The 20,811-nt window shown below is 48.3% G+C and overlaps 2 protein-coding genes across 17 annotated transcripts in view; one reads left to right on the top strand and one right to left on the bottom strand.

Annotated features, from left to right (window-relative positions):
* Window positions 1-1,339: 1,339 nt before the first annotated feature.
* TP53INP2 (tumor protein p53 inducible nuclear protein 2) lies at window positions 1,340-10,984 on the top strand. 2 transcript variants are annotated; one of them, XM_027078534.1, is made up of 5 exons: window positions 1,340-1,504; window positions 1,979-2,171; window positions 6,278-6,452; window positions 6,984-7,152; window positions 7,606-10,984. In XM_027078534.1, the coding sequence occupies exons 3-5, from the start codon at window positions 6,329-6,331 to the stop codon at window positions 7,853-7,855; spliced, it is 543 nt and encodes a 180-aa protein (XP_026934335.1). In that variant the 5' UTR covers window positions 1,340-1,504; window positions 1,979-2,171; window positions 6,278-6,328; the 3' UTR covers window positions 7,856-10,984. The 2 variants fall into 2 exon arrangements, with proteins under 2 accessions (XP_026934335.1, XP_026934334.1); XM_027078533.1 differs by having other exon boundaries at window positions 6,864-7,152.
* A 1,152-nt stretch (window positions 10,985-12,136) lies between these two features.
* NCOA6 (nuclear receptor coactivator 6) overlaps window positions 12,137-20,811 on the bottom strand; it is a 97,235-nt gene continuing 88,560 nt past the window's right edge. For all 15 annotated transcript variants that reach the window (XM_027078522.1, XM_027078532.1, XM_027078519.1 and 12 more), the window contains one exon: window positions 12,137-12,701. In XM_027078522.1, coding sequence (XP_026934323.1) covers window positions 12,658-12,701 — 44 coding nt within the window. In that variant the 3' untranslated portion in view covers window positions 12,137-12,657. The remainder of the gene's footprint in view (window positions 12,702-20,811) is intronic.

Raw genomic sequence — 20,811 nt, 5'->3', positions numbered from 1 at the left:
AGTTAGCAGGAAGCAGATGTGATGGGCAGAGACTCAGGGTTGCAAAGAATGAGGATGCTTTGGGGACAACCCTCCAAGGGCCAAAACACTGCTCTACATCCCCTACACCCCGGTCAAGCCTCTGGGTATTATTTCCAGGATCCTTCTCCTAGTTGCTAGGACAGAGGAGTCCTTCTAGGGTTTGTTATTAGGCTGGGATTTTATCACCAGAGCAGAAGCTCTGGCCTAGCTCACCCCCTGCCTCCTGATGGACCAGATGGACAGCTCACAGACCCATCCCCACCATCCCTGCTCTACTAAGAAAGGACCCAGAACCTCTGGAGACTCTGAGGATGTGTATTTGTAGTCTTTCAGGCATTTCCCAGGCCACTGGGAACGCTGGGGGCCTAGAATATGGGATTGGAATAAACCTGAGGATGGAGAGTTTGAAAGAATATCTAAAAGGAAACTTGGGACTTCCCTGGTGGCTCAGTGGTTAAGAATCCGCCTGCCAATGCAGGGGACACAAGTTCGATCCCTGGTCCGGGAATATCCCACATGCCGCGGAGCAACTAAGCCCCTGCGCCACAACTACTGAGCCCGTATGCCACAGCTACTGAAGCCCATGCGCCTAGAGCCCATGCTCTGCAACAAGAGAAACCACCACAATGAGAAGCCCTCACACCGCAACAAAGAGTAGCCCTTGCTCGCTGCATATAAAGCCAGAGCGCAGCAGCCAAAAAAAAAAAGGTAACTGGGTATGTTAGATTTGACAGATAAGGAAATTGAGGCCCAGAGAGGTAACATGACTTGCTTGAGGTCACACAGCAAGTTTGGGGGGAAATCAGGGCTGTGCCCAGGTCTCCTGGGGGAGGCTGAAGCACTCTGGGGTTTTGATAATCTGGTGCATGTAGAGAGTGGAGAGAGTTGGAGCCAGGAACTATGGGTTCAAATCCTGGCTCTGACATTTACCATAGCTGTGTGACCTTGGGAAGTCACTTAGGCTCTCTGAGGCTGTTTCCTCAACTGGAAAAGGAGGATAACACCCACCTTTTGGGACTGTTGTGAAGATCAAAACACATATAAAGCAGTATAGCACAGTGCCTGGCACTCAGTAAGTGTTCAATAAATGTCAGCTACTGGTCTGGCAGCGGCAATAGTTTCTGTTGAGTGTATTATTGAATATGAATCTACATACTAACAGTTAGTGAGATTTGTCTGTTTCCGTGTGTGTAAATCCGGGCTAATAACCAGTCCCTGCCCTGTCACTTTTCTGTCCAGCCCCTGCAGCAGAATGTGTTAATAAGGTGTGTAAACGTTCCAGTGCTGAGCACTCAATGGTTATTCAGCCCAGAGCAATTCCTCTCCAAGTCCTACTCCGCAAAATTTCCTGTCAGCCTAACCAACTCTTCTATACTGCCGGGTGATCCCCTGGAACCAGAGAAAAGGGATGTCCCCCACCTCTCAAGCCTGCCCAGCTGAGGAAAAATGGGGTGAGAAAGCAGCGAACGCATACGCTGAGAAGGTGAGACAGAAAAGGGAGAGCAGGGAGAAGGGTGGTGAGGAGGAGGGAGGTGCACGAACTTGGTGTGGAGTTGAGAAAAGGGTAAAAGATTGAGGGACGTGGATATAGGATGCAGGTGAAAGGACAAGAGGGGCAGTGCGAGAGGTGAGGGCGCTGAGATAGGCGGAGGGAGCGCAGGAAGATGGGGATCTCGTAGAAAGGAGTGGGAACCCTCCTCTTTGAGAGGTCCGTGGGTCGTCCAGGGGTAGGGGGTTCAAGCTTCCTGCAGTCGCTTCTCCGGGCCGCCGCCCCTAGGATCGGAGTCGGGATCCCGGGGAGGGAGCCACTAGCCAGCGAACCGTGGAGGAGGCGGGGAGGGGGATCCGCAACACGGGATTGGCCGCTGCTCCGCCGGTCGGTGACGCGAGGCGGGCGGGCCCCTTTGTGACATCACAATCAGCTGTTTGAACGTTCCAATTTGTGCCGTGAGCACAGCAGCGGCGGCTGCACAGACTCAAAGCCCCGCGGGCGAGCGCAGCAGCCCTGAGCGTCCGACACGTACCCCAGCCGCCTTCCCGCCCAGCCCCCGCGATGCGGCCGCGCCTGTGATCAGCCGCCGACCCCGGGACGCCCCGCCTCACAACTACCTCAGCGCCACCTCCGCCTGCCGCACCGCCCCAGTCCCCAGGTGAGTTCCGACCCGCTTTGGCCAGGGGGCTCCCGGAGTCTGGGGACACACCCCGCGCCCCCAGCTCCCGGGTCTTTGTCTGTCTCCGCCGGCGGCCTCCGGGGCTGCATTCCCGTCTCCGGATTGGCTGCCGCAAGCCCGGTAGACCATGACGTCTCTCGATTTGCATATGACATTGAGACGTCACCAAGGCCGGCACCGCCCCTCTCCCCGCCTCTCGGCTCAGGTCGCTTGTCCTCCGATGACCCGTTGGGCGCTGGGTCGGGGCTGCGCCTATGGGTGAGTGACGCTGAAAGGCAGCGGGACCAGAGGGTCCTCCAGTTTCCTGGGCTAATCCAGGAGCTGGGGTCAAGCCTCTGATCCCCTACTTTCTTCTTGCGACTTGAGAGAGGTTCCGAAGGCGCTACTGGGTCTAGGTTGGGGGGAGGGGGTTGTCAGGAGTTCACGGGCCCCTGAAGCTTCGGCTCCAGGTCACTGGGGCAGCGCCAGATGGTGATACAACCCCCTCCCTCTGGCTCCAGGTTCTGCACCCCTGGGACTAACATCATAACTTTCTCCGAATCCCTGGCATGTGAGAAGCGCCTTAGCTGACGTCATTCCCAGCCCCCAAACGAGGGGTCTTAGACCCCATTTCATGGAAGGGAAACTGAGGCGCTGAGAGGGGAAATAGCTTACTCGAAGTCATGCAACCAGTTAGAGTCATGCCTACCTAGTGAGTAGCAGATGCATTAGCCATGGGCACATAGCTAGTAAGAGCTCATTACAAGTAACAAGTTACACATCCTCCTTCCACTGAAGACTCTACCTTGGGCTAAGCACCATTTAAATTTGATAGAGCTCCTAGGTTTCCTCACTCCTGGATCTTTTCCCAGGAGGTCTCTGGAGATTGGGTCCCCTTTTGAGGCCCTGACACTCTGTTCTTTGGAGTTGCCAAGCCCAATAAAATCACTGCCTCCTAGCTGTTCTGACCACAGAAATGTGAGGCAATGCCTGCCTCAGGGTGTCTCCGATGTTGGGATGGAGTGGAGGTGAGAGTTCCCTCTGTTTGGCTCTTCTTCACCTCCCAGCCCCAGAGTTGTCAGCTAGAGAGGACTGACCTGGCCTAGTGCTAGGGACTACAAGGCTTGTGCTGCCCCTCTCTGCTCACAGAGAGGGACCAGAGAAGGAGCGGGAGAAGGAGAGCCTCTGACTTTCCAAATAGATGGGCCTACGGGCTGGACCAGCAGTCCCATCCCAGCCTAGACTTTGCTCAAGGATGGCCTGGATGGGGTAGAGGTGGCTTGGGGGCCCCAGTGTTATTCTGGGCACAGCTGCTATAGTTATTAATGGGAACGGTTCTCCCTGGAGCAGAGCTGGGAATGTAAGAACCAGGAACTGTCAGGGCTGGGAAAGAAAAATCCTGGGAGCCTCCCTTAGTGGTCATGAGAGGAGGCAGCCACTGGCTGGCTGGTGAGGTTGTCAGTTCTGGCTCTGTCACTGACTTTCTCTGTGACCTCAGGCAGGGAGCTTCCCCCACCCTAAGCCTCCCTTACCTCAATCTGTTTGTAATTTGAGGAGGCCCAGAGTAGACTCTGGTACACAGTGGGTGCTCTGGAAAATGCAGGATGAATCTTGGTGCCAGGAACCTCAGACCCTTTTATAGCTGAGAGAGGCAGTGACCTGATCAAAGTCTGACTCCTGTCTGACTTCCCCGTGTCCCCTGCATCATTATATTTTGGGGGGTTGTTTACTGAGGGCTTCCTGACTGTGTTCACTCTGGACTGAATGCTCAGTGACCTGGGGCTAGGCCTGCTCTGCCACCATCTAGCCATGTGTCTTTGGGTAGATTTATGTCCTCTGATCCTCAGCCTGCAAAATGGGCTGGGTGAATATCATGTCTCCTGAAACACCTATTAACTTCCTTTTCATTTTCTCAGTGAAGCAGTAGGTCCTTGGAAAGAGGGTGTGCCTCAACAAGGCCCCAGTCTTCCCTTCCTTCAGGAGGGGCCAAACTCTCTGGATTTTTGGTAACTGAGTCACTAACTCCCTGTGGCTACAGATGGGCTGGGATATGTGGCTTGTGCTGGGCAGGCACTAGTTGAGAGTGGCCCAACCTTTCATAATCCCGGAAGATCTACCACCAGGGAGGCCAATACCCAGGCAGCACTTTCCTCTGGAGCCCACCGTGGATCTGCAAAATGTATAAGTACTCTCAGGGCATAGAGTTTAGGTGATTCTGTGGCAAGTGTGAAAATATACCCAGGGATCGGGAGAGGTAGCAACAACCATAAGAAATACCCCAGGTGGGTTAGCAATAAGAGTAGAATGCCTCCAGGGAATGGAAGTGTGGACATGCCCCCAGGGAGTTTTATAGAAAGTGTGGAAACATCCTTAGAGGAAGGTGACAAGTGGCTGAGTAGCAAAACTAACTGTTGGCTATCTTCGGGGACATGTGGAGAGTCAAGCTCCAGGGACATCCAGGGGGCCTGGCCAGCAGCCCCTAGCCCAGGTCTAGTCCTGAGGTAGGCTTGGTGTTTACATTCCTGGAGCAGGGGGTCTCCTTCCTCATCTTCACTGAGGGAAGGACTGATTGAGGGCTTGAGTCCTGGTCAAACCCTCAGTCCTCATACTTAAGGGCTCCTGGGGTCTGATAGCTCCCTCCCTCCATCATCACCTCCCACTGACCTGCTGTCTCCCTGGGGCCAGGCAACCTGATCTTCTTCCTCCTAGCCAGGGATGCTGCCCTTGAGCAGGAGCTTGGGAATAGGGAGTAAGAGGGGGGAGGGCCTGTGGGAATAGGATCTTCATCTGACAGACACAATTGAGGCCTATGCGATCACAGGGTGAGGATGGTAGCTGTTCTGTGGAATTTCTGCTAGCGAGCACTTTTCAAGCCACACAGACTCAAGTAGTGGTTCTTAATCTCTGGGGTCAAGGACCGCTGTTTAGGAAATCATGATGAAAACCAAGGTCCTTCTTTTCAGAAAAATACACATGGACCATGGCCCCAGGCCACTAAGTTAAAAATGCCTAATCCAGACAGATACCCAGCAAAGGCAATGGAGTATAGTGATCTGGAATCTGCACGGGTTAAAATCCTCTGTGTCTTACTAGCTTTGAGATTTTGGGCCAATTATCTTACATCTCTGAGCCTCAGTTTCTTCACCTATAAAAAAGGGATAGGGGCTTCCCTGGTGGCGCAGTAGTTGAGAGTCCGCCTGCTGATGCAGGGGACATGGGTTTGTGCCCTGGTCTGGGAAGATTCCACATGCCGCAGAGCAGCTGGGCCCGTGAGCCATGGCCGCTGAGCCTGCGCGTGTCCAGAGCCTGTGCTCCGCAACGGGAGAGGCCACAACAGTGAGAGGCCCACGTACCACAAAAAAAAAAAAAAAAGGGATAATAATTATACCCACTTCCTAGAGTAATCATGGGGATTACATGAGGTAATATAGGTAAAGTGCTTAGTATAGTACTTGGCACATGAATGTTAGCTATATGATGATGATGATGACGATGATGATGGTGATGATAAATAATCACAATACTGGGCGATTTCTTCCTTGCTTGGAGAACTATTTTTACCCTTCAAGGTCCAGGTTGGATGTCCAATCCTCTGGGGAACATTCCCTGACAGAGTCTGGTCATATATATCACTCCTAGAGCATGCAACAATATTAATAATTATTAATAATAAACTAGTTGCTTAGTTTATTGAATGCTTACTCTGTGCCCAGGTGCTGTTCTGAGCACTTTGTATTTAGCTCATTTAATTCTTATGAGAGCCCAGAGGATACTATTATTAGCTCATTTAATTCCTTTAAGGGCTGAGAGGATACTATTATCCTTGCCATTGGACAGATGAGAAAACTAAAGCACAGGTAAGTTAAATAACTTCTAAGGTCATACAGAAAACAAAAGCTTGAAGGCAGGCTGACTTACCAGAAAGGGAACACAAACACACACAAATACACACACACAGACACACACACACACACAGACACACACGAGAAAGCTTTCCCACGCATCCTTGTTGTACCCTTATCACTGTTCTGGGGGCTGGGGGAGGTATCCCCAGCCACAATGGGGAGACCAGTCTGTGGTGCCTCTGACTCCTCTCTACCTCCCAGGTTTCTGCACTGCCATAGGGCAGCCCCCTGAGGCCTCTTCACTCCCCCATCATGCTCCAGCGCCTCACCAGCCTCTTCTTCAGCTCCCCGGCGCCCCCCGAGGACCCCGACTGCCCTCGAGCCTTCGTCTCCGAGGAGGATGAAGTGGATGGCTGGCTCATTATTGACCTGGCGGGTGAGGCCCGAGTCTGGGGCCAGGACTGACTCCTGGGCCTGTGAAGTCGTCATTAGGGCAAGTGGCCAAGCAGTTGAGCAGGGAGCTGCTAAGGGGTTGGGGAGTTCCCCCGGGCCTACTGGGCAAATTGGGGCTGAGGCAGTAATATTGGAGGTGGAGGGCAACAGGGCCCCATCTCATGCAAGCTGGGGCCATCTCCTGGCGGTACAGTGTTGGAGTCCACACCTCACGCGCCCTAGGGCAGCAGGTCGAGACTGTGGATGCCCATTGGGTATGGTGGGCGGGGCTGCGTGTCGGACTAACGATGCCCTTTCTCTCCCTGCCCCATTGTGTCCGGTGTGTGTGTGTGTGTGTGTGTCCCTCCCTGCTGCGCCCCCTCCTCCGCACGGCTCCCCCTCCCGCGCCACGTAGACAGCTTCACAGCTCCACCCAGCCCCGGGGCCGCCCCGGCCCCTGCGGGCCGCCCTCCGCCCGCACCCTCCTTGATGGATGAGAGCTGGTTTGTTACCCCTCCGGCCTGTTTTACTGCAGAAGGGCCTGGGCTCGGGCCTGCCCGCCTCCAGAGCAGCCCCCTGGAGGACCTCCTCATCGAGCACCCCAGCATGTCCGTTTACGTGACCGGCAGCACCATAGTGCTGGAGCCGGGACCTCCTTCCCCGCACCCTGACGCCGCCCTGCCAGACGGAGACCTTAGCGACGGGTGAGCCGGCCGGGGGCGGAGCCTGGAGGCCTAGAGAAGCTTGTCTTGGAGGTTAGGGTCCCCGCTGCAGGAGCGAGCCCAGGAGACCCCCTGGCAGTGCCGGGGCGGGGCCTTTAGAGGCGGGTCTTCGAGGCAAAGGGCGGGGCCCATGGGCCGGAATGAAGCTAGGCCTGAAGGTAAAGGGGCGGGGCTTTGAGATAGGGAGAGGCGTGGCTTCGTGGCTAGGGCGGGGCTTGAGAGAGACAGAGCTTCAAGGCTTGGGATCGCTGAGACGGTAGGCATCTCCAGGTTGGCTTGGAGGAATGGTTGGTACCCACAAGAAGGGCATTGTGCGCCCCCCTAGGAGCAGAGACCAAATCGTGCGAGGGTGCGGGGACAGGGTGGGAAGTGCCAGCGCTCTCCTCCGTCCCCCACGACTTGTCTAGCCCTGACTGCCTCGCTCTGTCCCCTCAGGGAGTTGGCGCCTGCTCGCCGTGAACCCCGGGCCCTGCACCACGCCGCCCCTCTGCCGGCGCGGGCCACACTGCTGGAGAAGGCGGGCCAGGCGCGGCGCCTGCAGCGGGCCCGGCAGCGGGCCGAGCGCCACGCTCTGAGCGCCAAGGTGGTGCAACGACAGAACCGCGCCCGCGAGAGCCGTCCGCGCCGGCCCAAGCACCAGGGCAGCTTTGTCTACCAGCCGTGCCAGCGCCAGTTCAACTACTGAGCTTCCGCCGGCCGTGCCGCAAACCCCTCGCTGACTCCCGACCCTTATCCAGCCCCTCCGCCGCAGCCAGTGTGCTGCTTGAGGAGCTCCTGCAGCCCACTTCGGGCTGGACACCACAACCTCCCTTCTTAAGTGTGTGAGGTGGGGGTGAGAGCCTCACTCTCTCTCTCTCTCTCTCTCTCTCGCTCCTACTCCTTCTATTTCCCTATCTCTGATCCTCTAATCCGCCTCTGAACCTCCCCCTCTCCCTTCACCCTCCCACCTTCTGGCCCCTTCTGGCATCTAATCCTCCATCTCCCCCACCGCCGACACTCCGTCGGTTCCCATCCTGATCTTTGCCCTGACATTCTCCATCCCTGCCCTCCGGTCCTCTACTCTGGCCCACTCCTATTTCTGAGAGTGTCTTCTTCCAGTTTCATATCTGGCTCATTCCCTACCTTCAGCTCCCACTTTACAAGCCTCAGTCTATCTAATGTTTGGCACTGCATTCACTCCTGCTCCCTTATTACTCATTCCCAGTAATTCTCCCACTGAGACTAAAGGGTTCTGCCTTTAGTCTTCCCCTTCCCTCTCCTCTGGGGGCTGGGCTCCTTGGAGTTGCCTAGGTATGGAAAGGTAAGGCATGTGGGAAAGGACTGTGAGATGTGAGTTAGAGGGAGAAGGTGGAGGGAATCGAGGAAAAGAGGAAACCTATTGAAAATGTAGACAGGACAGACAGGTTAAGATGCTGTAGGGAGCAGGGCACAATGGGGGCTGGCATGGTGCTTACTCAGAGAGGGCAAGCCCTGCTCTCAAGCTGGAGCCCACATCACTTTTCTACAATGCCACCTCCCAAATCTCTTCCTGAAATCAACCCCTCTGCCGGTCCCTGTATCTGAAAGGCTTAGTTAGTACCTTGCTGCCCTACCCACATCAACCCAGCAGTAAAGGCTGGGCAAGGCCCTGCCATCCTAGACATCTGTTCACATGCCCCAAGGTGCTAGAACTAGCTTAGGAGAGATGCAGGCCAGAGGGATTCTAGGCAGGAGAAGGACACACCCCAGGATAAGAATGCAGAATGATGCTGCTGGGGAGGACAAGCTGTGGGGTGAAGCCAACCAAGGAATGGCAGCTAGCCTTCATCTTGCCTCTGGCCTTGTATTTCATACTCTGCCAGGATGGCTAATAAACACTCCTGAGTAGGAGGCCAGGAGCCCCACTGCCACAATCCCCAAATAGTCCCTGTCCAGGTTCAGGGCCTTTAGGGGAGCCTCTCTTCATTTTCTTTCCCAGGGCTCTCTTCCTTTCTAGGCTGCTGGGGGGAAATGGGTACCCTATGGTTCCCCTTCCCTTCTCCTCCAGTAAGTACCTGGAAGAGGGAACCTGAATACCTGGGTGAGACAAAGGGAACAGGGGCAGCCAGCTTTCCCCTTCTCACGGTGGGATTGACTTTTGGGCTCAGACACCAGCAACAGCCTCTTGGGATGCCCCGAGTTGCTTCCCCTTTCCTCTTTCTGTCCTTTTCTAGTGTGTGCTCTTTCTTCCTTGAAACCTTTAAGATTTCCTATTACATACTAACACAGGTCTTTCCCTTCAATTCTAGGTTTCTAGGCCTCACAGCCAAGCTGAGGCTAACAGAAAACTCTGCAACCCCATGTGGGCAAAGGCAGCTGCCCTCCCTGGCCCTATAACCCTAGGTCTCCAGTGGGGTGTATGGATAAGGGAGGGGGTAGCCCCATGGATGCTGGGATAGGGACAGAGAAAGCCCTGTTGGGGTCTCCTATCCAAAGGAATAAGCCAAATTTACAGTAAGAGCAGATCAAATTCCCCATGCTGGTCCACTAGGGCCCTAGTAGTTGACAACCTTGCTCCTCTCTCCAAGGTTCTCCTTCAGTTACGACCTAGTCCCTTTTATTCTTCCAGCTACTCCTTGGTTACTTCACAGCCAGCTTAGGGTCTTCAGCACTTCCAAGAGCTGAAACTCCCTCCAACTCTTCTTGCCTACTCCTTTGCTGCCAGCTGGAGCCTAGGCTCAGTTCTGGGCAGTGCTCACAATCCTTCTGTGGGGGAAAAGTGAGCTATAGGGCATTTGGCTCAAATTTCAAAAGGCCCTTACCTTACCCGTATTTCTGGAGGCTCCTGTAGTTCTAGAACCCTCCAACATCATCACCTGGCTGGTTGCAAGGCTCATGTTTTTGTACTTTCCTATAGATTCTGTAGCATTTGAGTGTGACAATATTTTAATTGTGTATAGATTTCTAAGAGCCAACACTAGTTTGGTCTCCTGCTAGTCTGACTCCTGAAGCAGCAGAACTCGTCATACTGTATTGACTGTGTATGTGCCTTTCACCTTGAGCATGCTTCAGGACTTTTTTTTAAACCACAGAACTTGAATACATGAGGGAACCAGAATTCACAAAGTCCTATGCAACCTTAGACAGGAGGAGGTTAGAGAGTCTGTCTTTACTGATGTTTCAGAGACCCTGTGGAAGTTTGTTCCAGACTGCATTACTTAATGTCAAGACTACCAGCGCTTTGCCGAAACTGAGTATGTGAGAGGGACCCCTATTTCTAGAGTGAGTCCCAATTACATCAAAGGACAACTTCCAGTGATTTTCCAATACATCTCTTTTCAAACTGGGTGTCATTTCCAGCCTTTGCAGTCTGGCCCCATCAGGGTCCCATCTGTGTATGAATGCAGTTTGCTGTTTTGGAGTATGCTTGCTCCCCGGCCCCCACCTGGAACCTTGAGTTTGCTCTGACCCATAATGTTAGGTGCGTTGAGGACCCCACCAGAGCTCTTGGATGACTCCTCAGATCCATGTGGCTTTATGTGAGGGGACTGAAGGCAGACATAACATGGCCCCTTATATCTTCCCTCTTGCCCTGCTGCCTAGTTCCAAATGGAACCAATAAGATGAGTGCGTCCCTCTTGGGTGTTTTGTGTTGAGACTGGCTGAAAAGAGGAGACTCTGGTTGACCATGTTATGACATGTTGACAGACTCAAGGACACAACCGCCTCAGCCTGGTCACGTGGCATGCCTGTGTATGTGTGTAACAGGATTCTGATTGTTAGACTGTAATGTTATTCCTCTATGGGAGAAAAAGTTAATATAAAGAAAAACAAATAAAAATCTATTTAAAGCACATTATGCTTTCTTCCTGAGTACAGCTAAAGTAGGAGAAGCACTTTGCAATCTCAAACACAGTATTGGCTTAGGGTGTTGTTAGGCTGGCTTTGGTTCTGGTTGTGCGTGTGTCATACAGGGAAGGAAGAGGGTAGATAAGCTTGCTGGTAACAGAGCCAGACAATGGGGGTGACTCAGAAATAACTACTTTTAGAGAATCCTTATAATGCAAGACACATTTTAAAAAAGGAAAATAAGAGCATGAGAATCACCAATTCAACCTTTTGGTCTCAGGCACTGGGTTATGGAGCCCCTGAAGGGGAAGGGATGGAGTATATGTCTAGCTGTAGGAGACATGGCAGAAGGCTGGGGCCCAGACCAAGATAAAGAAAGGACCCCAAGCACTGAAGTCCCCTGAATGTTGGGGGTAGGGTAGGGGCAGAAGCAGCTGGTTTGGAGACCCCAATTTTTTTTTTTTTTGAGACCACAATTTTTAAGGTAAGAACAGAGCCAGGAAAGGGAAAAACCTAGGCACACTGATGAGTCACCCCAGGCCTGATGCAGATGAGAAACAGGGCAGCCAAAGAGTGGAACATAGTGGATATCTCTGAAGTACATAATGCAAAATGACAACTTTTATTTGGGAGCTGCTCCATTTAACCATGGACATGGACTGAAGTTAGAAACCTGACCTAAACTGGGCTAGATTCTTGATGCTGTTACAAAAAATCTTGCTGGTCAGTCTGGGCTTATCTCTTGAATGGAGGAGGTGTAAACATAGTAGTTTTGGAGCAATCCATCATGTGCATGGAGAAGCAGATGAATGAGGTAGAGAAGAGTGCCATCTGGTTTGCTGACGGCTTCCTGTCTCCAGAAAATCCTGGGTGACCTTTGATCCTCTCTAAGTTGATTCTGTCATTTTGCAACCAAAAGAAATCTGATCAATATCAAAGTGCCTGGTATAGTGCTGAAAAGAGCTAGTTTCTTCAAAGCCAAGAGAATGAGTTGAGTGAATAAGTAGGTACATTTTCCACAACTTGCCAGGTGGGCAACTCAAGTGTAATGAGGACATGATGGGATTCTAATTCACAAAGAAGGCTGTTCCTATTCATTTATGGTCCAAAGAAAGAGCTTGCTTACCCAATAATCCCTTACCAATAACATACGTTTATGTTCTAGGACAAAGACATTTATTTAACACATTCAGTATTTCACATTGTACAAACCCTTAGATTCTCTTTATTCACTGGTCCATTTCTACAACAAATACATCCAAAACACTATATAATAAAATTATTTACAACATTTCCAAATGAGAAGATTCCTTTTGCCCCACTACTGCTATTCACACACAGTACTTCCACAGCACAATACATCATTAGAAGATCTAAAAATGCTCACCCTGTACTCTAGGCTGCTTAGGAAATGTGAACACTATTAACATAATCACATTAGCTCCTCTCAATACATGGCAACATTTTAGAAACCTTCAACTTCATCTTGCAACACCAAAAGGGTTCAACAACTCTGCTTTCCCCATTGCACTTTATGAAACAGGTTGCAGGGACCAGGAAAAGGACCACATTATTAAAATAACTAACTGTACAGAAATGGATTTTAAAAAGTCACAGCTCAAAATCGCTTTTTGTGAAATTCACACACATTTACAAATATCAAGTCGTCATTCAGCTTGTTTACTTGGATTTTCTTCGCTTGGATTGCACCGCACTGGTTATGTCTGTGGGGAGAAAGGAAGGACATATTCAGCTGAGGCATTTCTTTATAGCAGTGCCTTTTAGACAGTCCACAGGAACCAGGGCTGACCTAAGTGGAGACCTACTGGACTCTGAATCAGTCTAAGGTCCTCAAAAGGGGAACTCAGTGTGAAGAGGGTCTCAGACTTCTCGGCCCTGTAAACTAGGGCCTGGCGATTGGGGAAATGTTATACAGGTAGTGGAAGGTGAAGCAAACATACATGAAAAAGGTGCCAGGATGGGGAGAGCTGCTTTAGCTGGGCAATTAACCCCACAATCTCCATCACCTGTTTCCATCACCCAATGAAATGATGGATAGACTGACAGTGCTTTTGGTGAGAAATCAGTAAGTGATGTTACAAGCAAGTAAGTGAATTGTGCCACAAAAAAAAAACCAGCCTCTGGAGCCAAGCCATTGTTTTGCAGTGAGGAACTCTTTTTGTCACGCCATAGTCAAAGTCTCTAAATAACATGACTATGACCGTTGGTCAGCAAGTGTCTACCATGGCCTAACCAGGTATTATCAAGGCTGTGGATATACCTGTGTATGTATGGAAGGCATGGAAGCAATTCAGAGCAAGTCACAGCCTGCTCTGAGCCCAGGTGAGCCTGAAGGCTTCATGGAAGAGGTGGGAACTGAGTGGTTTATATCAGTGACAGGGTAACAGTGACATAAAAGGGAAGGAGTGTGTTTTAATTCTTTTAATTCCTCTTGTATTATTCATGCCTTAAACTCAAACTCAAAATATAAACTCTCTCAAAAACTTTTTCAACACAGAAGGCTTCTACAGCAAAGTACAGTGAATAGCCTGAAGCTCTCCAACTGTAAACATTTCTTTAAAATCTCATATTGATCTTAAAAATTCACCCTCATTCTTCATGCTGCTCCATAATAGATATTTTGGATTTAAAACGAAAAAAAAGTTTTAGAATTACTTCCTATCAAGGACAAAAAAATGTTTTCTATTTAACACATTAATGTGTAAGATGAATCCAACTTATCCGTTTCTAGAAACCAGGCTGAACTCTCTGATGCTGCATGTTAGGTTCAGTATTCTAAGTAATTTTTCTTCTCTCTTTTGTATTGTATCATATTTTGAGAACCCAGACTCAAAATGTAGAGCAAAAAGCAAAAATTTTGTCACTCTGTTAGCTAAGAAGTGAAACCTAGATGACTTTCCAAGAGGTGGCCTGTACAATGTTTTTAGGCTTCTATAGGTGGAAATTTCAATATATACCTCTTACTGGGAGATTATGATGCTTGTGCCAGGTGGTAGAATCAGTTTCTCTGATTTACTCATTAGTCTTTTGCTAATCAGAGGACAGTAAATCTGACAGGATGTTGACAATGGTGTTATTTTAATTCCATGTAAATAAACAGAGTCTCACATAGCGCACAACTCCCCATAATCAGCCCTTTATGTCCAACTCTCAAGCTTCATTTCCACTGTAGCAAATTTGTCATTTGCAGCAAAAACATACAGGGTTTTGTCTTGACTGAGTGTTCATCCTTAGAAAAATGTCTGTTAATTAGGTCAACTTTGGGAGCTTCTCCTTGGTTGTGATATGAACGATCAAGTGGTGTGTCTGAGAAACACATGTGTGGCTGGGAAAAGCGGTTAGGAGTGGGGGAATAAACCACCTCAGGCTCCCCCCTCCATTCCTTCCTTGCTTGTTCCCATCTGTCACTGCTCTAAAGCACCCAATCATCTGGCAGGCTGCCTCTGCTTCTGAGGATGAATCAATGAGTGAGGCCATGAGTAAACAAGTGATCTGTGCTAGAAACTGGGGGAAAAAAAAAAAAAAAAGCCTTTTAGATACTAGAGTGAGCGGTGGCAGTGGTGGTGTAGGGTGGTGTAGTGGTGGTGTAGCGTGGAGCTTTACCTTCTAAGGATTTTTATAAATTGACCTTGACCTTGCTCACTTCATTACGCTTTTTACTGTTCTCCTTCTAGCCAAGATTTCTATTTAATTGTAAAAACATTCTGGAAATTTCCTTTCAAAATCTGTATGGCTGGTTTCTAAATGATGCTACAAAAGTGCAGTTTCAGGTAGTTACTGTTTAGGGATTTCTCCCATAAGATGTATCTAATTATGCTTATTCTATAATAATAACACTTACATTTTAAGTATATCTGTATACTCTGTTTTTTTTAGGTTGTTGCTTCTCAAGTCTCTAGCTGTGGACAGGACAGAGCTATCACCCCACTTTGCTGTCAGAGGCATCTTAGGGCACCCCAGGGACACCCACGGCTGCTGCTGATTACAGGTTGCTCTGAACCTCCCTCTTATTAGCATATTTTCCCAGGGTTCAAACTTGTACATTGAACTTCATGTTTTTAACTACTGATCCTTACTCCCAGTTGAAAACATAACATCAAACTACTATAAACAGAAGACTAAAGAATATCAAGGGAAACTAGAAAAATCATTTCTGTGTTAACAGGGAACTCATCATATCAGGAAGCAGTACTCATTTGCTTATTTATACACAACACATCTGATCAAGTGCAATTTTAAAAAGAAGCTCACTGATTTGTGGGAGCCAATTTTTGTGTCTGTAATTAAAAGTGGCAGGGCAGTGGGGGTCAGTGGGGAGAACCAAACCAACCAAAAACAAAACAACAGATTAGAGAGTGACCTATCAACCAAGTGGGCCTCCCTGGACTTGCCCAGAAATCATCCATCCCACCTGCTCCAATCTGGTAGTCTAGTAGGCCTTGGCTAGCATGATATAAACAAACTCCGTTCTCAGAGCAGGAGAATGATTAATGTTACTGGTTCTCAACAATACAAAAAGTACCAATACTTCTCATTTTAAACTGCTCATAATATTTCTCAGCTTTCTCATGAAAAACGCAGACTGTTTCTGATTTTGTTTGTGCATACATGACCAAAATCTTATGAGTACGAAAAGGCAAAACCCTCTTTTCCCTTCAAAACTTTAAGTACTGATGCTGCAGGAAGATGTTTCAGGTACCCAACACTATATATGTCTACAAGTTCGAGACACATACATTTCATTTATTTATCTATTTATTTATTTATTTATTGGCTGCACTGGGTCTTCATTGCTGCAAGCGGGTTTTCTCTAGTTGTGGTGAGCGAGGGCTACTCTTTGTTGCAGTGCATGGGTTTCTCATTGCGGTGGCTTCTCTTGTTGTGGAGCATGGGCTCTAGGCACGCGGGTTTCAGTAGTTGCGGCACGTGGGCTCAGTAGTTGCGACACGTGGGCTCAGTAGTTGCGGCGCATGGGCTCTAGGGCACGTGGGCTTCAGTAGTTGTGGCTCGCAGGCTCTAGAGCGCAGGCTCAGTAGTTGTGGTGCACAGGCTTAGTTGCTCTATAGTATGTGGGATCTTCCCGGACCAGGGATCAAACCCCATGTGCCCTGCATTGGCAGGCAGATTCTTAACCACTGCGCCACCAGGGAAGTCCTGAGACACATACATTTTAGAAGCCAGCTTGATATTTTATGACACTCCCTGGGTATGGGTTCAAATACAATCACAGGAAATTATTTTATGACTTTGGTTCATTTTTGGATACAACATAGAAGGCCAAATAATATGCATATTAATTCTTTAATTTGGATCCAAGAGCTCTAACACTTAAAAATCAAGAGCTACAGCATTCACTTCTGATTTTAAAAGTAACTTACCCTAGAACAGTTAAAGACTGATAGACTGAGGGCTTGAGGCTGATGTGGAGATCTAGATATGACTGTGATTTCTGGGGTCTGGCCAGAACCCTGACATCCTCTAGGAGACACTTACCCAGAATCCCTCCATGTAATATCACAAAGCCTGAGAGTCATTATGGCCTCTTCTAAGCCAGTTGCTAAGTCTCAAAGCATGGATGGGGCAAGCATTCCAACATGACTACCATCACCTTGGGACAATGTCCAGTTTATGTGTACGGCCTATACACCCCACCCCCCTTCTAAAACAGGTTCCAGCTTTCCATCTTTTCTTGGCTGGCAGTTATCTACAGAGTGGCTCTAATTTGGGCATCTCTTAACTGTCCCAGCTGCTAGATTAATTCTTTCTGGTGCACTGTAAATGACACCTTTAGTATCCTGAGGCTCTGGGCTCAAGTCAGATTCCCCAAAAGCTGGTGTATGACATCTCTAAAGGTCAGCACTTTTCCCCCTGCTTTAAAGATAACTACATACCATATTCTAAAGCCTAGAAGACCCTGATCCTTTAGGAAAAAGAATACATAGAATTGAGGGGAAGCAGATTTTCTCATAGAACTCCAGGAATCTTCCATTTTATGCTTCCTTCCAAACAGGTTTTTGCTTAGGAGATGATTCCCAGGGAGGGAGAAGAAAGTTGTTGGTTCCACTTCTACATCCAAAGTGGGGATACCTAAAGAGGACCCTGGCTGTGATGTACACGGTATGTCTGGAGAGGAAAGAAGGCCCCTCCCATCCTCTCCCCTCTCTGGCAGGCTGAGGCAAGGTGACTTCTACATCTCTTCTTTACCTGTGCATGATCTGCAGACCTGTGGCCTCCTCCCAGGAGCTCTTGTGAGGCATTATGAAATTCCTACCCAGAAATGTGACCTATCAACAACAGCTGAGTTCTCAGGTCAGTGTCTGGTGTTGGTGCACCACAACCTGCCCTGGTCTTCAGGCTGGTATCCTAATGGTACATGACTGTTTCGTAGCAGCCCTGCTGATATCAGGCACTTGGCCAGGATGCCAGCTCTTGCCTAGCCTAAGCTACTCAAGCTCAGCTCATTTCCTGAGAGAATGATACCCTCCCTCAGACCTGGGCCTTTGCACATGCTATACCTTTTGCCTGGATAATGCTTCCTCATTCTTCAGGTCTCAGCTTAAACATCATTTTCTCCAGAAAGCCTTCACTGACTTGACAGGGGAACAAAGCATCCCGGCTATTGGGTTGGCCAAAAAGTTCCTTCGGTCTTTAAGTAAAAATAAAAGACACATTTTTCATTTTCACGAAGAACTTTATTGAACAACGTATTCACTGTTTTGTTCCACTAACTTCTGCCATTTTTCAGGCAACTTCATAATTGCATCTTCTCAAAACTTTTTATCTTTTTGAGCAAAGAACTGTTGTTCTAGGTGCCTTTTACAGTATTCCAGGGAATTGAAATTTTTTTACATTAATTTTTTTTTTTTTTTTTGCGGTACGCGGGCCTCTCACTGTTGTGGTCTCTCCCGTTGTGGAGCACAGGCTCCGGACGCGCAGGCTCAGCGGCCATGGCTCATGGGCCCAGCCGCTCTGCGGCATGTGGGATCTTCCTGGACCGGGGCACGAACCCGTGTCCCTTGCATCGGCAGGCGGACTCTCAACCGCTGCGCCACCAGGGAAGCCCGACTATGCGTTTTCTGTTGACTAATTCTGGATGCTTTTCATCAAGTGCTGCTTTCAGTTGGTCTAACTGGGAGCAGTACTTGCTGGAATTAATCGTTTGGTTTTCCAGAAGGAGCTCTTAATAGAGAACTCCCTTCCAACCCCACCATGTACACAACATCACCTTCTTTGGATGAAGACCGGCCTCTGGTGTGGTCAGTGGTGGTTCATTTCGCTTGCCCCACAGTCTCTTCCATTCCACATTATTGAACAGTATCCACTTTTCATTGTCCATCACAATTTGTTTTGAAAAACAAATCAGTAGATCAGTAGAGAATCGCATGTGGAAATATGGTCAAGAAGGGTTTTTTTTGGTCAACTTAATGTGGAACACAAAAATCAGAATGATGAACATAACCAAGTTGCTGCAAATGATTTTCAACACGTGATTTGGATATTTTGAGTATGTTGGCTATCTCCTGCGTGGTATAACGTTGATTGTTCTCAATTAACATCTCAATTTGATCGCTATCAACTTCAACTGGTCTACCTGACCGTGGAGCATCGTCCATCGAGAAATCTTCAGCATGTAACTTTGCAAACCACTTTTGACACGTTTGATCAGTCACAGTACCTTCTCCATACACTGCATGAATCTTTTTTTTTGCGTTTCAGTTGCGTTTTTACCTTTCTTGAAATAATAAAGCATAATATGCCGAAAATGTTGCTTTTTTCCTTCCATCTTCAATATTAAAATGGCTACACAAAAATTCACCAATTTGGGTAAGTTTTTTTTTTTTTTTTTTTTTTGCGGTATGCGGGCCTCTCACTGTTGTGGCCTCTCCCATGGCGGAGCACAGGCTCCGGATGTGCAGGTTCAGCGGCCATGGCTCATGGGCCCAGCCACTCCGTGGCATGTGGGATCTTCCCAGACCGGGGCACGAACCCATGTCCCCTGCATCCGCAGGTGGACTCTCCACCACTGCACCACCAGGGAAGCCCTTGGTAAGTTTTTTTTTAAATGCATGCTGATATGACAGCTGTCACAATAAAATCTAACAAAATTGTTTCGAATGAAGTTAAAGACAACTAAATGCTACTAGAGCCATTTTACGGACATAACTGAACAAACTTTTTGGCCAACCCAATATATGCCCCTGTGGTACCATATAACTTTGCTATCATAAATGCATATAATATTAAAGTCTTTCTGGCTAGCATACAATCGATGTGAGGAAGACAGAGACTTTTGTCTGTTTTTTCACTATTATTTACCTAGAGCCTAGCATGTAGTAAGTACTTAAATAAATAGTTGATAGATAGTTATTAATTTAATAAATACTGATTGTACTCCTCTTGTATTAGGCACCACAGTAGGCACCAGGGATACAGTGGTGAGCAAAACCAGACATCTCCTGCCCTAACAGAGTATGTATATTAATTACCTACCACATAAATAGACCTAAATTTACAACTGTGGTGTTATGAAGAAGAACATGGTGCTATGATTCCTCATAGCAGTGACAACTGAGCTAAGATAAGTAGGAAGAGTGGGAAGTTAATGAGGAGAAGAAAGGGAAGATAGACGAATACTCCCTACAGTACGTGTCACATATACCCAGGCTTGTGATGAGAGGATGGCATGTGATGAGAGGATGTTGCTAAGGGAAGTCAAATGAGGCTGGAAGAAGTTGACAGGGGCCAAACCAGATAGGACCTTGTGGTCTATGTTGATGCTTTTAGACTTTAATCCTAATTATAATGGTAAACCATTGAAGGGTTTTAAGCCAAGGTAGCAGTGAAGATGGGGAAAAGTGGATGAATTTGAATCATCTGAGATAAAACCAGCAGCTTTTTGTGATGGATGTGAAGGTGAAGGAGAGAGGTGTCAAGGAGGACATGCCTAATGGACAGATGGATGGTAGTACGGGAACAACGGCAAAGGACCTGACATCAGGGGTGAAAAATCAAAGGTCTGTTTTTAGACATGTTGAGTTTGCAGTCCTGTTAAGGATGTATGTGGAGTTGTCTAAGATCTCTCTATATATACTATATATACTATATATCTAATACATAGTGTTACATAGATAGTGTTAGAAAACAAGTTTATGAGTCATCTGTGAAAGGTTATAACTAAAGAAGGGAGGCATGAATGAGATTAGTTAGGGAAAAAATAGAAGTTGAAGAGAAAAGGTGACTCAGGATTAAAGTCTGAGTAGACCAATATCTAATGTAACGTGTACAGAGTCTGAGAAGGAACAGCCAGAGAAGTAGACAGAAAACTATTGAGAGTTCTGGGTCAGAGAAGCCAAGGGCAGAGTTCATCCAAAAAAGAGACAGCAGTCAATAGAGAAGAGAAAACTGGTTGTGTAAGATTCTCTGTAAGGTCAGAGAAGATGGGATCAAAGGCACAAGTGAAGGAATTGGCCTTGGACTTAAGGAGCGACAGTTGCTCTATTATAGTATGAGCAAAAGAGGACACTGGTAGATTTATGTCCTGGTAGTGAGAGTTGAGGGAGTTCTGTTTTCTCTTTGAAGAGGTGAGAGTCTCTGCTGAAAAACAGGACATAAAATAGGAGCCAGAGGTTTAAAAAGAGTAGAGAGTAGGAAAAAGAGTTGACCACAAAAACACAGAAAGATGGTGGGGCCATACTGAGGACCTGTCTGAAGTGGTGATCATGAATCAATCTGCCCTGTTATGTTCTTGCTGCTGTTGTACACAAGTACACACACACACACACACACACACACACACACACACACACACACACA

The sequence above is a fragment of the Aethalodelphis obliquidens genome, unplaced genomic scaffold (genome assembly GCF_003676395.1).
Source record: "Aethalodelphis obliquidens isolate GAN/ISIS:26980383/991018 unplaced genomic scaffold, ASM367639v1 scaffold42, whole genome shotgun sequence".
Classification (NCBI taxonomy): Eukaryota; Metazoa; Chordata; class Mammalia; order Artiodactyla; family Delphinidae; genus Aethalodelphis; species Aethalodelphis obliquidens.
Note: the sequence above shows the minus strand (reverse complement) of the source record. Positions and strands in the feature narration are given on the sequence as shown.